General features: G+C 43.7%; 1 protein-coding gene across 2 annotated transcripts in view; it reads right to left on the reverse strand.

The window, feature by feature from the left end:
* Nucleotides 1-12180: 12180 nt before the first annotated feature.
* LOC129380664 (ATP-binding cassette sub-family D member 3-like) overlaps nt 12181-18627 on the reverse strand; it is a 105802-nt gene continuing 99355 nt past the window's right edge. The window contains exon 5 of one of the 2 annotated variants that reach the window (XM_055062370.2): nt 12181-12793. In XM_055062370.2, coding sequence (XP_054918345.1) covers nt 12497-12793 — 297 coding nt within the window. In that variant the 3' untranslated portion in view covers nt 12181-12496. The remainder of the gene's footprint in view (nt 12794-18627) is intronic. The other variant, XM_072284750.1, reaches the window with a different exon arrangement.

An 18627-nucleotide genomic window follows, 5' to 3' on the forward strand; every position in this document is an offset into this window, starting at 1 on the left:
TATCGCGATAAACGGCGTCTACACATGCCCGGGAACTGATATATGCGGAGTACCGGCGCTTTTAAGACACTTTATTTTTTGTCGAAAAAATGATAATTTCATGGGCTATAGGCTTAGTGTTTTTTCCATTTCTGGGGGAAATTTATTCTTGCCCTGATCGTTTATTTATCGCGTTAAACGGCGTCTACGCGTGCCCGGGAACTGATATAAGCCGAGTACCGGCGCTTTTAAGACTCTTTATTTTTTGTCGAATTTCATGGGCTATAGGCTTAGTGTTTTTTCCATTTCTGGGGGAAATTTATTCTTGGCCTGATCGTTTATTTATCGCGATAAACGGCGTCTACACATGCCCGGGAACTGATATATGCGGAGTACCGGCGCTTTTAAGACTCTTTATTTTTTGTCGAAAAAATGATAATTTCATGGGCTATAGGCTTAGTGTTTTTTCCATTTCTGGGGGAAATTTATTCTTGGCCTGATGGTCTATTTATCGCGATAAACGGCGTCTACACATGTCCGGGAACTGATATATGCGGAGTACCGGCGCTTTTAAGACTCTTTATTTTTTGTCGAAAAAATGATAATTTCATGGGCTATAGGCTTAGTGTTTTTTCAATTTTGGGGGGAAATTTATTCTTGGCCTGATCGTTTATTTATCGCGTTAAACGGCGTCTACGCGTGCCCGGGAACTGATATAAGCCGAGTACCGGCGCTTTTAAGACACATTATTTTTTGTCGAAAAAATGATATTTTCATGGGCTATAAGGTTTAGTGTGTTTTTAATTTTGGGGGGAAATTTATTCTTGGCCTGATCGTTTATTTATCGCGTTAAAAGGCGTCTACACATGCCCGGGAACTGATATATGCGGAGTGCCGGCGCTTTTAAGACTCTTTATTTTTTGTCGAAAAAATGATAATTTCATGGGCTATAGGCTTAGTGTTTTTTCCATTTCTGGGGGAAATTTATTCTTGGCCTGATCGTTTATTTATCGCGATAAACGGCGTCTACACATGTCCGGGAACTGATATATGCGGAGTACCGGCGCTTTTAAGACTCTTTATTTTTTGTCGAAAAAATGATAATTTCATGGGCTATAGGCTTAGTGTTTTTTCCATTTCTGGGGGAAATTTATTCTTGGCCTGATGGTTTATTTATCGCGTTAAACGGCGTCTACGCGTGCCCGGGAACTGATATAAGCCGAGTACCGGCGCTTTTAAGACTCTTTATTTTTTGTCGAAAAAATGATAATTTCATGGGCTATAGGCTTAGTGTTTTTTCCATTTCTAGGGGAAATTTATTCTTGGCCTGATCGTTTATTTATCGCGATAAACGGCGTCTACACATGCCCGGGAACTGATATATGCGGAGTACCGGCGCTTTTATGACACTTTATTTTTTGTCGAAAAAATGATAATTTCATGGGCTATAGGCTTAGTGTTTTTTCCATTTCTGGGGGAAATTTATTCTTGGCCTGATCGTTTATTTATCGCGTTAAAAGGCGTCTACACATGCCTGGGAACTGATGTATGCGGAGTACCGGCGCTTTTAAGACACTTTATTTTTTGTCGAACAAATGATAATTTCATGGGCTATAGGCTTAGTGTTTTTTCCATTTCTGGGGGAAATTTATTCTTGGCCTGATCGTTTATTTATCGCGATAAACGGCGTCTACACATGCCCGGGAACTGATATATGCGGAGTACCAGCGCTTTTAAGACACTTTATTTTTTGTCGAAAAAATGATAATTTCATGGGCTATAGGCTTAGTGTTTTGTCCATTTCTGGGGGAAATTTATTTTTGGCCTGATCGTTTATTTATCGCGATAAACGGCGTCTACACATGCCCGGGAACTGATATATGCGGAGTACCAGCGCTTTTAAGACACTTTATTTTTTGTCGAAAAAATGATAATTTCATGGGCTATAGGCTTAGTGTTTTGTCCATTTCTGGGGGAAATTTATTCTTGGCCTGATCGTTTATTTATCGCGATAAACGGCGTCTACACATGCCCGGGAACTGATATATGCGGAGTACCGGCGCTTTTATGACACTTTATTTTTTGTCGAAAAAATGATAATTTCATGGGCTATAGGCTTAGTGTTTTTTCCATTTCTGGGGGAAATTTATTCTTGCCCTGATCGTTTATTTATCGCGTTAAACGGCGTCTACGCGTGCCCGGGAACTGATATAAGCCGAGTACCGGCGCTTTTAAGACTCTTTATTTTTTGTCGAAAAAATGATAATTTCATGGGCTATAGGCTTAGTGTTTTTTCCATTTCCGGGGGAAATTTATTCTTGGCCTGATCGTTTATTTATCGCGATAAACGGCGTCTACACATGCCCGGGAACTGATATATGCGGAGTACCGGCGCTTTTAAGACTCTTTATTTTTTGTCGAAAAAATGATAATTTCATGGGCTATAGGCTTAGTGTTTTTTCCATTTCTGGGGGAAATTTATTCTTGGCCTGATCGTTTATTTATCGCGATAAACGGCGTCTACACATGCCCGGGAACTGATATATGCGGAGTACCGGCGCTTTTAAGACACTTTATTTTTTGTCGAAAAAATGATATTTTCTGGGCTATAGGTTTAGTGTGTTTTCAATTTTGGGGGGAAATTTATTCTTGGCCTGATCGTTTATTTATCGCGTTAAAAGGCGTCTACACATGCCCGGGAACTGATATATGCGGAGTACCGGCGCTTTTAAGACTCTTTATTTTTTGTCGAAAAAATGATAATTTTATGGGCTATAGGCTTAGTGTTTTTTCCATTTCTGGGGGAAATTTATTCTTGGCCTGATCGTTTATTTATCGCGATAAACGGCGTCTACGCATGCCCGGGAACTGATGTATGCGGAGTACCGGCGCTTTTAAGACACTTTATTTTTTTGTCGAAAAAATGATATTTTCATGGGCTAAGGTTTAGTGTTTTTTCCATTTCTGGGGGAAATTTATTCTTGGCCTGATCGTTTATTTATCGCGTTAAAAGGCGTCTACACATGCCCGGGAACTGATATATGCGGAGTACCGGCGCTTTTAAGACTCTTTATTTTTCGTCGAAAAAATGATATTTTCATGGGCTATAGGTTTAGTGTGTTTTCAATTTTGGGGGGAAATTTATTCTTGGCCTGATCGTTTTTTTATCGCGTTAAACGGCGTCTACGCATGCCCGGGAACTGATATATGCGGAGTACCGGCGCTTTTAAGACTCTTTATTTTTTGTCGAAAAAATGATAATTTCATGGGCTATAGGCTTAGTGTTTTTTCCATTTCTGGGGGAAATTTATTCTTGGCCTGATCGTTTATTTATCGCGTTAAAGGGTGTCTACGCATGCCCGGGAACTGATATAAGCCGAGTACCGGCGCTTTTAAGACTCTTTATTTTTTGTCGAAAAAATGATAATTTCATGGGCTTAGTGTTTTTTCCATTTCTGGGGGAAATTTATTCTTGGCCTGATCGTTTATTTATCGCGTTAAACGGCGTCTACGCGTGCCCGGGAACTGATATAAGCCGAGTACCGGCGCTTTTAAGACACTTTATTTTTTGTCGAAAAAATGATAATTTCATGGGCTTAGTGTTTTTTCCATTTCTGGGGGAAATTTATTCTTGGCCTGATCGTTTATTTATCGGGATAAACGGCGTCTACGCGTGCCCGGGAACTGATGTATGCGGAGTACCGGCGCTTTCGTGACACTTTATTTTTCGTCGAAAAAATGATATTTTCATGGGCTATAGGTTTAGTGTGTTTTCAATTTTGGGGGGAAATTTATTCTTGGCCTGATCGTTTATTTATCGCGTGAAAAGGCGTCTACACATGCCCGGGAACTGATATATGCGGAGTACCGGCGCTTTTAAGACACTTTATTTTTTGTCGAAAAAATGATAATTTCATGGGCTATAGGCTTAGTGTTTTTTCCATTTCTGGGGGAAATTTATTCTTGGCCTGATCGTTTATTTATCTCGTAAAACGGCGTCTACGCGTGCCCGGGAACTGATATAAGCCGAGTACCGGCGCTTTTAAGACACTTTATTTTTTGTCGAAAAAATGATAATTTCATGGGCTATAGGCTTAGTGTTTTTTCCATTTCTGGGGGAAATTTATTCTTGGCCTGATCGTTTATTTATCGCGATAAACGGCGTCTACGCGTGCCCGGGAACTGATATATGCGGAGTACCGGCGCTTTTAAGACACTTCATTTTTTGTCGAAAAAATGATAATTTCATGGGCTATAGGCTTAGTGTTTTTTCCATTTCTGGGGGAAATTTATTCTTGGCCTGATCGTTTATTTATCGCGATAAACGGTGGCTACACATGCCCGGGAACTGATATATGCGGAGTACCGGCGCTTTTAAGACACTTTATTTTTTGTCGAAAAAATGATAATTTCATGGGCTATAGGCTTAGTGTTTTTTCCATTTCTGGGGGAAATTTATTCTTGGCCTGATCGTTTATTTATCGCGTTAAACGGCGTCTACGCGTGCCCGGGAACTGATATAAGCCGAGTACCGGCGCTTTTAAGACTCTTTATTTTTTGTCGAAAAAATGATAATTTCATGGGCTATAGGCTTAGTGTTTTTTCCATTTCTGGGGGAAATTTATTCTTGGCCTGATCGTTTATTTATCGCGATAAACGGCGTCTACGCGTGCCCGGGAACTGATATATGCGGAGTACCGGCGCTTTTAAGACACTTCATTTTTTGTCGAAAAAATGATAATTTCATGGGCTATAGGCTTAGTGTTTTTTCCATTTCTGGGGGAAATTTATTCTTGGCCTGATCGTTTATTTATCGCGTTAAACGGCGTCTACGCGTGCCCGGGAACTGATATAAGCCGAGTACCGGCGCTTTTAAGACTCTTTATTTTTTGTCGAAAAAATGATAATTTCATGGGCTATAGGCTTAGTGTTTTTTCCATTTCTAGGGGAAATTTATTCTTGGCCTGATCGTTTATTTATCGCGATAAACGGCGTCTACGCATGCCCGGGAACTGATGTATGCGGAGTACCGGCGCTTTTAAGACACTTTATTTTTTGTCGAACAAATGATAATTTCATGGGCTATAGGCTTAGTGTTTTTTCCATTTCTGGGGGAAATTTATTCTTGGCCTGATCGTTTATTTATCGCGATAAACGGCGTCTACACATGCCCGGGAACTGATATATGCGGAGTACCAGCGCTTTTAAGACACTTTATTTTTTGTCGAAAAAATGATAATTTCATGGGCTATAGGCTTAGTGTTTTGTCCATTTCTGGGGGAAATTTATTCTTGGCCTGATCGTTTATTTATCGCGATAAACGGCGTCTACACATGCCCGGGAACTGATATATGCGGAGTACCAGCGCTTTTAAGACACTTTATTTTTTGTCGAAAAAATGATAATTTCATGGGCTATAGGCTTAGTGTTTTGTCCATTTCTGGGGGAAATTTATTCTTGGCCTGATCGTTTATTTATCGCGATAAACGGCGTCTACACATGCCCGGGAACTGATATATGCGGAGTACCGGCGCTTTTAAGACACTTTATTTTTTGTCGAAAAAATGATAATTTCATGGGCTATAGGCTTAGTGTTTTTTCCATTTCTGGGGGAAATTTATTCTTGCCCTGATCGTTTATTTATCGCGTTAAACGGCGTCTACGCGTGCCCGGGAACTGATATAAGCCGAGTACCGGCGCTTTTAAGACTCTTTATTTTTTGTCGAATTTCATGGGCTATAGGCTTAGTGTTTTTTCCATTTCTGGGGGAAATTTATTCTTGGCCTGATCGTTTATTTATCGCGATAAACGGCGTCTACACATGCCCGGGAACTGATATATGCGGAGTACCGGCGCTTTTAAGACACTTTATTTTTTGTCGAAAAAATGATAATTTCATTGGCTATGCGCTTAGTGTTTTTTCAATTTTGGGGGGAAATTTATTCTTGGCCTGATCGTTTATTTATCGCGTTAAACGGCGTCTACGCGTGCCCGGGAACTGATATAAGCCGAGTACCGGCGCTTTTAAGACACATTATTTTTTGTCGAAAAAATGATATTTTCATGGGCTATAAGGTTTAGTGTGTTTTCAATTTTGGGGGGAAATTTATTCTTGGCCTGATCGTTTATTTATCGCGTTAAAAGGCGTCTACACATGCCCGGGAACTGATATATGCGGAGTGCCGGCGCTTTTAAGACTCTTTATTTTTTGTCGAAAAAATGATAATTTCATGGGCTATAGGCTTAGTGTTTTTTCCATTTCTGGGGGAAATTTATTCTTGGCCTGATCGTTTATTTATCGCGATAAACGGCGTCTACACATGTCCGGGAACTGATATATGCGGAGTACCGGCGCTTTTAAGACTCTTTATTTTTTGTCGAAAAAATGATAATTTCATGGGCTATAGGCTTAGTGTTTTTTCCATTTCTGGGGGAAATTTATTCTTGGCCTGATGGTTTATTTATCGCGTTAAACGGCGTCTACGCGTGCCCGGGAACTGATATAAGCCGAGTACCGGCGCTTTTAAGACTCTTTATTTTTTGTCGAAAAAATGATAATTTCATGGGCTATAGGCTTAGTGTTTTTTCCATTTCTAGGGGAAATTTATTCTTGGCCTGATCGTTTATTTATCGCGATAAACGGCGTCTACACATGCCCGGGAACTGATATATGCGGAGTACCGGCGCTTTTATGACACTTTATTTTTTGTCGAAAAAATGATAATTTCATGGGCTATAGGCTTAGTGTTTTTTCCATTTCTGGGGGAAATTTATTCTTGGCCTGATCGTTTATTTATCGCGTTAAAAGGCGTCTACACATGCCCGGGAACTGATGTATGCGGAGTACCGGCGCTTTTAAGACACTTTATTTTTTGTCGAACAAATGATAATTTCATGGGCTATAGGCTTAGTGTTTTTTCCATTTCTGGGGGAAATTTATTCTTGGCCTGATCGTTTATTTATCGCGATAAACGGCGTCTACACATGCCCGGGAACTGATATATGCGGAGTACCAGCGCTTTTAAGACACTTTATTTTTTGTCGAAAAAATGATAATTTCATGGGCTATAGGCTTAGTGTTTTGTCCATTTCTGGGGGAAATTTATTTTTGGCCTGATCGTTTATTTATCGCGATAAACGGCGTCTACACATGCCCGGGAACTGATATATGCGGAGTACCAGCGCTTTTAAGACACTTTATTTTTTGTCGAAAAAATGATAATTTCATGGGCTATAGGCTTAGTGTTTTGTCCATTTCTGGGGGAAATTTATTCTTGGCCTGATCGTTTATTTATCGCGATAAACGGCGTCTACACATGCCCGGGAACTGATATATGCGGAGTACCGGCGCTTTTATGACACTTTATTTTTTGTCGAAAAAATGATAATTTCATGGGCTATAGGCTTAGTGTTTTTTCCATTTCTGGGGGAAATTTATTCTTGCCCTGATCGTTTATTTATCGCGTTAAACGGCGTCTACGCGTGCCCGGGAACTGATATAAGCCGAGTACCGGCGCTTTTAAGACTCTTTATTTTTTGTCGAAAAAATGATAATTTCATGGGCTATAGGCTTAGTGTTTTTTCCATTTCCGGGGGAAATTTATTCTTGGCCTGATCGTTTATTTATCGCGATAAACGGCGTCTACACATGCCCGGGAACTGATATATGCGGAGTACCGGCGCTTTTAAGACTCTTTATTTTTTGTCGAAAAAATGATAATTTCATGGGCTATAGGCTTAGTGTTTTTTCCATTTCTGGGGGAAATTTATTCTTGGCCTGATCGTTTATTTATCGCGATAAACGGCGTCTACACATGCCCGGGAACTGATATATGCGGAGTACCGGCGCTTTTAAGACACTTTATTTTTTGTCGAAAAAATGATATTTTCTGGGCTATAGGTTTAGTGTGTTTTCAATTTTGGGGGGAAATTTATTCTTGGCCTGATCGTTTATTTATCGCGTTAAAAGGCGTCTACACATGCCCGGGAACTGATATATGCGGAGTACCGGCGCTTTTAAGACTCTTTATTTTTTGTCGAAAAAATGATAATTTCATGGGCAATAGGCTTAGTGTTTTTTCCATTTCTGGGGGAAATTTATTCTTGGCCTGATCGTTTATTTATCGCGATAAACGGCGTCTACACATGCCCGGGAACTGATATATGCGGAGTACCGGCGCTTTTAAGACACTTTATTTTTTGTCGAAAAAATGATATTTTCATGGGCTATAGGTTTAGTGTGTTTTCAATTTTGGGGGGAAATTTATTCTTGGCCTGATCGTTTATTTATCGCGTTAAAAGGCGTCTACACATGCCCGGGAACTGATATATGCGGAGTACCGGCGCTTTTAAGACTCTTTATTTTTTGTCGAAAAAATGATAATTTTATGGGCTATAGGCTCAGTGTTTTTTCCATTTCTGGGGGAAATTTATTCTTGGCCTGATCGTTTATTTATCGCGATAAACGGCGTCTACGCATGCCCGGGAACTGATGTATGCGGAGTACCGGCGCTTTTAAGACACTTTATTTTTTTGTCGAAAAAATGATATTTTCATGGGCTATAGGTTTAGTGTTTTTTCCATTTCTGGGGGAAATTTATTCTTGGCCTGATCGTTTATTTATCGCGTTAAAAGGCGTCTACACATGCCCGGGAACTGATATATGCGGAGTACCGGCGCTTTTAAGACTCTTTATTTTTCGTCGAAAAAATGATATTTTCATGGGCTATAGGTTTAGTGTGTTTTCAATTTTGGGGGGAAATTTATTCTTGGCCTGATCGTTTTTTTATCGCGTTAAACGGCGTCTACGCATGCCCGGGAACTGATATATGCGGAGTACCGGCGCTTTTAAGACTCTTTATTTTTTGTCGAAAAAATGATAATTTCATGGGCTATAGGCTTAGTGTTTTTTCCATTTCTGGGGGAAATTTATTCTTGGCCTGATCGTTTATTTATCGCGTTAAAGGGTGTCTACGCATGCCCGGGAACTGATATAGGCGGAGTACCGGCACTTTCGGGACAGTTTATTTTTCGTCGAAAAAATGCTATTTTCATGGGCTATAGGCGTACTGTTTTTTCCATTTTTCCAACGAACATTAGTTCGTTTCCGTCGCACCAGCACTTTCCAGAGAAATTATTGTACCCTGCTCGGCCTAAATGATAATGAGCCATAGCCTTATTTTTCCCCGAAATGCAATCCGTTTATTCATCGTGTAAATTCCCGTGAGCGCGTGCATTAGCAGGGAGCGTGCTGCTTGCGCCTAAGGAGCGCTTTCCAGGGAAGTGATTGTGGCTTGCTGGGCCGAAATTCTGAAGGGCACTAAGCTTACCTTTTACTCCACAAAATCCAATGATCCTGTATAGGTTTATTTGTCGTCTAAATTCGCGTAAGCACGTGTGTCAGCAGGGAGAGTGCTGCTTGCGCCGAAGCAATGCTTTCCAGAGAAATAATTGTAACTGTTTGGGCCGAAATTCTGATGGGCTATAGGCTTACCTTTTACTCCACAAAATCCAATGATCCTGTATCGGTTTATTTGCCGTCTAAATTCACGTAAGCAGGCGCGTCTCACGCGTCTTCCCATTCACGTAGCATTAGAACGTGCATGGGAAGGGATCTAGGCGACAACCACTGCTCTTGCAAGAACTTTATTTTTCGTAGCTAAAACGAATATTTTCCTGGGCTATAGACTTACCGTTTCTCCATTTTTTCGGGAAAATAATTCTGTACCCAATCATTTATTTATCGCATAAAATAGCATTAGAATGTGCACGGGAAGGGATCAAGGCGACAACCACTGCTCTTGGAAGAACTTTATTTTTCTTAGCTAAAACGAATATTTTCCTGGCCTTTAGACCGTTTTTTCATTTTTTCGAGAAAATTATTCTGTCCCAAATCATTTATTTATCACATAAAATAGCATTAAAACGTGCACGGGAAGTTATCTAGGCGACAACCACTGCTCTTGGGAAAACTTTATTTTTCTTAGCTTAAATGAATATTTTCCTGGGCTATATACACTTACCGTTTTTCAATTTTTTCGAAAAAATTATTCTGTCCCAAATCATGTATTTATCGCATGAAATAGCATTAGAACATGCACGGGAACAGATCTAGGTGACAACCACTGCTCTTGGAAGAACTTTATTTTCTTAGCTAAAATGAATATTTTCCTTAGACTTACCGTTTGTCCAGTTTTTCGAGAAAATTATTCTGTCCCCAATCATTTATTTATCGCATAAAATAGCATTAGAACGTGCACGGGAAGAGATCTAGGCTACAACCACTGCTCTTAGGAGAACTAGATTTTTCTTAACTACAAGAAATATTTTCCTGGGCTATAGACTTACCGTTTTTCCATTTTTTTTCGAGAAAATTATTCTGTCCCAAATCATTTATTTATCGCATAAAATAGCATTAAAACGTGCACGGGAAGTGATCGAGGCGACAACCACTGCTCTTGGGAGAACTTTATAGCCCAGGAAAAATATTCATTTTAGCTAAGAAAAATAGACTTACCGTTTTTCCAGTTTTTCGAGAAAATTATTCTGTCGCCACTCGTTTATTTATCGCATAAGATGACGTTAGAACATGCAGGGGAAGATATCTAGGCGACAACCACTGCTCTTGGAGGAACTTTATTTTTCCGCGCTAAAACGAATATTTTCCTGGGCTATAGACTTACGTTTTTCCATTTTTTCGAGAAAGTTATTCTGTCCCCAATCATTCATTTATCGCATAAAATAGCATTAGAACGTGCACGGGAATAGATCTAGGCGACAACCACTGCTCTTGAGAGAACTTTATTTTTCTTCGCTAAAATGAATATTTTCCTGGGCAATAGACTTACCGTTTTTTCTATTTCTTCGGGAAAATTATTCTTTGCCAAATGATTTATTTATCGCATAAAATAGCATTAGAACGTTCACGGGAAGAGATCTACGTGACAACCAATGCTCCTGGGAGAACATTATTTTTCTTAGCTAAAATGAATACCGTTTTTCCTGAAAAAGCAATTTTTCGGCATTCAGTTTATTCCTCGCGTGAATCGGCTCTCCACACTTGCGTTGTCATTGAGGAACATTTACACGCCAAACCAGTGTTTTCTATAGGAAGTCAGAAAATTTGCCAGAATGACAATTTTTCTGGGCTATAGCCTTACCGTCTTTCCTGAAAAAGCAATTTTTCGGAATTCAGTTTATTCCTCACGTGAATCGGCCCTCCACAAGTGCGTTATCATTGGGAACCATTGGGAACCAATCGTAACCTTACTGGACTATAAGTTTTGTTTTTGCTGAAAAAGCATTTTTCGGAATTCATTTTATTCCTCACGTGAATCGGCTCTCCACACGTGCGTTGTCATTGGGAATCATTTACACGCCAAACCAACGCTTATTATGGGAAGTGAGAAAATTTGCCAGAATTGCAATTTTACTGGGCTGTCCCGTTTTTTCCGAAAAAGCAATTTGCGGAATTCAGTTTATTCCTCGCGTGAATGGGTTTGTCACTAACTTCACTGTTCAGCCACAACTCGGTTCTAAGAACGACAGTGGGATTAGTCTTGTGAAGATGGTTAGGGAAATTGTCAAAATTATTTACAGTGCTTCTGCAACTGATAAGCAATATTTTGGGCTTGGTACCGTTGCTTCGCTAACACCCTGATTGTAGAACTGAATCAAGTTCCTCAGCTTAAGTGTACTTCTTGTTGATAAAGAATCATAACAAAGGTTTTCTTTATCCCCCTCTTTGCATTTTGGCGTAATTCCATACTAGCTCTCTATCCTTGCGCACAGTCTCAGAAAAATCCTCAGAGACGGTAATACATGTGCCCTTTATCTTCTTTGCCATAACTATACAATACTCTGCTTGTCTTTATACCTGGCAAATTTAGCTATTAGTGGCCGTTTTCTTGTGTGAACTAAACCTGCCTATTTGGTGCGCCCTTTGAATGCTAACTTGCTCTATTCCTAAATGAGACCGGCAGAGTTCTGACACTGTGCTTTCAGATTTGACTGCCCTCTCATGTTCATCATTGTCTTCAACGCCATACAATAGCAGATTATTACGTGTGCTCCTGTTTTCAATGTCGTCAAGTTTAGCCACCAGAATGTCGATTCGGGCCCGATTCGGCTCCACTGATATCCGGCTGTCTGAAACTGCTGTCTGCAGCTCGTCACTTTTATTTATCTTTGCTTCAGGGTTAGCCAAGCGGCTCCTTAGGTCAGCCACAGGAACCTGTTGTTCAGCCTGGAAGTTTTCTATAGATGACAGCTTTTCGTTTATTTCTTTTTGTCCACTTAAAAGTTCCTTTAGAAGGGCAGTATAAGGGCCGAGATTTAGCTCAACATCAACGCACACAAGCAATACCAAAATAAAAAGCAAAACAACGAAAAAGAACAAAGTGACAATGCTTACAATAAACGCGCGTTCTATTATTAATGTGAGAACGTACAGATGCGAAAGCATTTGGGTGGAACCGGCAATGCAAGAATGCCATAAAAGTCATAGGTTTTGCGAAGACTAAGCCGCATGAAACACAGCAATGTCTTGAATGGCACCGCTATCGCAGAGCCGGTTCCACGCCACTAGTGAACGACTGATGCTCCACGTCTTTTGCAGCTGGAGGTGATGTACGAAGGTCACCCGAGGTTCGTTGTCCAGGAAGCTGCACTTTCCGAATTCGTCGGCCTGACATTTTCCCATTCTAGCTCGATCATCTAATCCGTTGCGCCGGAACGGTCCCGGTGATGAATCTGTGCAGTCGGCGTCAAGCTCGATGTTGTGACAAAGTGGTCGAGTATCGCTTCCTGCGAACACCTGCATAAAACACAGCAAAGTCGTGAGTGGCAACGCCATCGCAGAGCTGGTTCCACGCCCCATTATCATTGTTATCCTGATAGCAATGATGACTGTGTAGTGTGGGAGCCTAACGTATTATAATCATAATAACAGAATTTTTTGATGTAACTTATGCCGAATGATCAGCACTGAGAATTTTCTTCGTGCATTTGTTCCTGTGGCATATTTATTAAGTTTGCATGCAGAAGCAACAACGCGGTTAATAATGAATCCAAGAGACAGCGTGCATTATGGTATTCTGCAGTGATAACAGGCTTAACCTTTACATCAGCACTTAAGTAGGCATACGGCAAAAGCTGCAAAGTAACTATGAAGTGATGATTAAGCAGTAACAATAGTTCAACAGCTTTTGCTTGTATGTACACTTGATAACAATTCTACACACCGCAGATGCCACAAAATATGGTTTACCTTCGCAGCCTAGGCATGGAGGTTGAAATCAAGCGGTACAACTTAGGTGTGTCTGTTAAACTAAAGTAATCCATTCAGACGATTTCATGCTGCCTACCTGTGCTAGAAAAGTAAAAATGTTTGCTGATGCAGTGGTTTCCAGACTTTTGCTCCTCACTGCAACGGTTTTGGTAGTATGCTTACATTAGTGGGTGGTGTTCATAGCTACCTCCGTAAAATTACATGAGCTTCGGCAGCTTACATAAGTGGCGTTATGGTTATTGCTGATAATGGTAACATTATATAACTGATAATATAGCTTCACGTATTGACAAGGTTAGCTCTAGCACTCTTTACATTCCGCTGACAAAAAATTTGCTGTCTACGTAGACTGTCTGCCGAAGCTGGCCACAATTGGAATACACCCTTTAATTCGCGCAGAAAATGCAGGACCAGCATACTGTAACTGTGATGTTATTGGGTGCAGGATCACTCCAGAAAGAGGCAGAACCAGCGCGCAGAAGCACAAACATACATCAGACTTGTATTGACGCACATAACATATAGAAAACGGCACACGCATGCGACAGTTCCCCAAGATATCTCAGATGACATGCAGCTGTATATATGTATCGATCAATTATAATCGGCCTACAGCTCAGGCGGAAGCGCGTGTCGCGGTGTCGGAGACCTCGTGCAACCGGTGTCAGCCAGCGGGATTGGACAGCAGTTTCGGACAGCCGTGTCGGACGGCCGGGTCAGACAGCAGGGTCGGACAACAGGGTCGGACAGCCGGGTCGTACCGCCTCGCGGAGGTCAGGTGGCCCTGCGCAAGTCGATATACTAGAGCCTCCGCGTTCCCGGTTTCCCTCCGGCGGGGTTCGCGCCCCGGATCCCACGGCCGCCGCAGTCACGGGGTCACGTCCGCAGCTGGCGGGGTAGTCCTGTGACCGCCAGCCCTCCTGGACCTGTTGCCCAGCGGAAGAGCGGGGCGAGGTAGCCTCTCAGCCAGCGACGCGCTGACTCGGGTGCGGCGTACTGACGCGGGCGGCGATAGCACCTATGGGCCGGACGCCCAGCGAGGAACCTCTTTTCCCTCGAACGCCGAATCTCGCGCGCTGCTCACGCCACGGGGCCACGCTCCACACTCTCTCGCGCCACGCTTTTTGAGGCGCCACTGCCGACGCTACCAAATCGGTGTCGATGAAGATGATGGTGCTATTCGCCACCGCACGGCGCACTGTCTTCTTATGTTTATGCTTCCAACTCCGGCGTACCATATATAATCACAATGTCGCCCTTTTCAAGAAAGTTGTTCGCAACTATTCTAACACAAGGAGGCGGGATGCGAAACAGAAAAAGGAAAATTGTCACGTACGTTTGTCCGATTTTTTATATAAGCACAAGACACATTGTTCACAGGGCATGGCGCCCAGTTAAAGTACGAACGTACAAGTCTGTTTTCAAATAAAGACTAAGCACATGATTGGTCGCATTGTCCAAGCACATTTTGCTATATGAACATATGATTACGCGCGACTCAAGTAGTCAGCTGCGACATTGTAAACCTTTTATGTACTGAACAGTAAAAGAATACTCCTGCAAAAGGAGACTCCACCGCAACACTCTGTTATTGACGTGCTTGGCGTGCTCCTCTGTGGGCTTGGTTTCCGCTGGCCTGGTCCCCGGCGCTTTCTCGACTTCGGAGGGCCTTGTGACAGCGCTTCTAAAACTTCAGGACCGAACGAATTTGTCGTATTCTTGCACGAACACACAAGCACACACTGACGAGGAAGTGGAGCGGCCTGTACTTTCCCTTTAGCCGTTGTCTTTTTGCCCTTGTCGCATGACTTCACGAAATGTTTACGTCTCTGTGTACACCTGGCCAATAAAATTCTTGTAGGACACGATCGGTTGTTCTCCTGATACCTTTATGTCCTGCCATGATGTTTTCATGTGCTACTTCTAATACGCCACGTCTAAATGCTTTTGGTATGACCACCTGCTTAAAGGTTCTGCCAGTGGCTAGGCGGTAAAGGCGATACAACAATCCTTTTTCTTCGACGAATTCGGAGCTGTGATCCTTTCCCTTGTTAAACGACTTGCTCCCTTTGGCAAAACTATGTTTCAGCGTGGGGTCTTTCCGCTGTTCTTCAATGAGTTGTGCTTTTGTTACGTAACGCAAGACAATTGTCGGAACGCACAAGGGACGAATCTTTCCTTGTTCTTGTTTTTCAGTTTTGGCTTCAGCCACGCTCGATACACGCTGAGCCTTCCTAGGCGCATTAGTCAGCTTCATTTCTATCGACGACGACTCCGCGTTGGGAGCAGCGGGGTGCTTCCAGTCAGAGTCCGGATCGTATGGTGCTCTGACGCCTGGAAGATTTCCCAGAATTACGTCGTAGAGGGGCTCGTCCATACATGCCACTGTTAATTTGAATGTAATGTACGGCGTGTTCTTTTGTACGACATCTTAAGGTAAGTAGCTTGTTGAGCCGTCCAGAAGAACAATGTTGCTCGTTCTTCCCGTCATATACACCTCTGGAACGAGTTCTCGTCTGACAATTGCGGTATTGCAACCGGTGTCTCGTAATACACGAACACTTCTTCCTAGCAGCCGGCCTTCAACCACTGGCATCCCGTCGATGAGGAAATTTACAGCATTTACAGGTTTCTCGTCGTCGCTGTCACTTGATTGGCGAGTCTTCTTTCCTGAACGCTTTGATGCTTTTACTGGAAGAGGCCTAACTGGTTGATATTCCGTGAGTGCACACGAAGAACTCGATTTGTTGTTCCCGGACTGATTTAGGCAATTTTCGGCTGTATGTCCCGTTCTGTCACACAACTCACACTTTAGCATACGCTTAGGTGGGGTACGGCAGTCCGGAGCCAAATGACCAAAGCGGTGACAGAGGGTGCACAGGAGTTGCGGTTTCCCGGAAGCTTCAATGTGTTTCCCACCAGAATCCTTTGTATTATCAACACCTATTCCAAGGTTTGTCATGTGCTGCGCTCCAAGAAAGCGATCCGTCAAGCTAGCAATTTCGTCAAGGGATTTGCACTCTCGCTCCCTCAAGAAAATGACTAGCTTTGTTACACAACAGCGCAGAAACTGTTCAGAGATCATATGATCCCGTAGACCTTCATATGTTTTAGGCACGTTAGCCATCTCAATCCAATGGTCAAAATAGGCTGAAATTCTTGCTGCTAACTGTCTTCCAGTTTCGCCCTCTACTGCTCGTGGTTTCCGAATCTTCTCTTGCTAGCCTTGAGCCGTGAATTGGAATCTCTGTAGTAAAGCTTCCTTTACCTTCGGGTAATTTAATGAATCGGCGGCAGTCATCCGACCGATCACAGTTAAAGCTTCACCAGTTAAACACATGCTCACAGCAAGAGCCCATTTTCTTGTGGCCAGTCCTGCCCTGTTGCTACGCGCTAAAATCGCTGTAAATACGCGTGCAAGTCATCGCGTTTCTCGTCGAACAAAGGCAGTAACTTCTGTGGATTGAGGGATGACGAGGAAGTGCTGGGCGTAGTCAAAATTTTAGAAGCCGCTGCCGGCATATTCCGAGCTCCTTCCTGAAGCTGCAGCTTTAGATGGAGGATCTCGCGCTGCCTCTCGCCAGCTTCCTTGAATGCCTCTCGCTCCGCAGCTTTCTCGTCCCTTTGTTTTGCCTGTCCGGCTTCAATCCATCTGCGAAGTTCTGCGCTTGAAAATCCTAGTTGGAGTCCAATGGCCGCGAGTTTCTGTAAATCCATGGTGCTGCCTACTAATGTGTGTCTGCGCTCAAGCGAAACTGCCCTCTTTCACTGTATTTACGAGTGAATCCTGGCAGGCTCGCCAGTTTGTGATGTTATTGGGTGCAGGATCACTCCAAAAAGAGGCAGAAGCAGCGCGCAGAAGCACAAACACACATCATACTTGTATTGACGCACATAACATATAGAAAACGGCACACAAATGCGAAAGTTCCCCAATATACCTCAGACGACATGCAGCTATATATATGTATCGGTCAATTATAATCAGCCTACAGTTCAGGCGGAAGCGCGTGTCGCCGTGTCGGAGACCTCGTGGAATCAATGTCGGCCAGCGGGGTCGGACAGCATTGTCGGCCAGCAGTGTCGGACGGCCGTGTCGGACGGCCGTGTCGGACGGCCGGGTCGGACGGCCGGGTCGGACGGCCGTGTCGGACGGCCGGGTCGGACGGCCGGGTTGGACGGCCGGGTCGGACGGCCGGGTCGGACAGCCGGGTCGGACAGCCGGGTCGGACAGCCGGGTCGGACAGCCGGGTCGGACAGCCGGGTCGGACAACAGGGTCGGACAACAGGGTCGGACAACAGGGTCGGACAACAGGGTCGGTGGAGGTGCGGAGTACTGACCGCACCTGATGCTCGGGAGTCCTTCTGGGAGTCGTTCCTCTAGCCCGGACGCGTTATCACCAGTTTCAACACCCGTGCATCGCTTTAGTCGTCGACTGCTAGGCCTTGCCCCGGAGTTCTCCCCTCTTCAACCACCTTTCTCTAGGAGCTCCACACATCTCGCTATGGCCGAAACCAGCCCAACGCAAGTACCCCAAAGCAGCCGGTTTTCCAGTCCAGAGCAAGTAACCGTTCTGCATCCTCTGGTTCCCGATCGCTATCGCGGAGCAGTATTCGAAGACATTGAAGACTGGCTTGACAAATATGAACGCGTCGCACAGACTAATCAGTGGACTGAGCAGCAAAAGCTCTCCCACGTCTATTTCGCCCTTGACGACAGCGGCTGTACTTGGTACGAAAACCGCGAAGCTAGCCTAACGACATGGAATGACTTTCGTCAGAAAATCACAGATACTTTTGCGAGTGCCGACCGATGCGACCGTGCCCAGCAGATGATTAAGCTACGCGAACAACAACCTAATGAGTCGGTAACAATGTTCGCCGAGGACATGGCCCGCCTCTTTCGTAGAGCCGACCCGAACATGACTGACGAAAGAAAGTTGCGCTACCTCATGCGAGGTGTAAAAGAGCAGTTGTTCGCGGGACTTGTGCGGAATCCACCAGTCACCGTCGCTGACTTTATCAAAGAGGCTACGGCTATTGAGCGGGCCCTTCATCAGAGATGCAGACAGTACGATCGACTGTCCACCAGCACCACAATCAATGCCGCCGCAGTGACTGGCGAGTATCAGAACTCCTTGCGGGAATTGATCAGAGAACTCGTCAGAGAAGAAATTCAAAATATTCTGACACCGACAGTGGACAGACCCGCAGCGTCAGTCGCCGGAGTGGTGCGTGACGAAATCAGGCAGGTGTTATCGGCAGCCGATTTGCAAGATCACCAGCGTCCCATGACCTACGCAGCCGCTGTCCGATGTCCACCACCTGTTACAACCACACCGCCATACCCCCAGCCTCCG

The sequence above is a fragment of the Dermacentor andersoni genome, chromosome 10, assembly GCF_023375885.2.
Source record: "Dermacentor andersoni chromosome 10, qqDerAnde1_hic_scaffold, whole genome shotgun sequence".
Classification (NCBI taxonomy): domain Eukaryota; kingdom Metazoa; phylum Arthropoda; class Arachnida; order Ixodida; family Ixodidae; genus Dermacentor; species Dermacentor andersoni.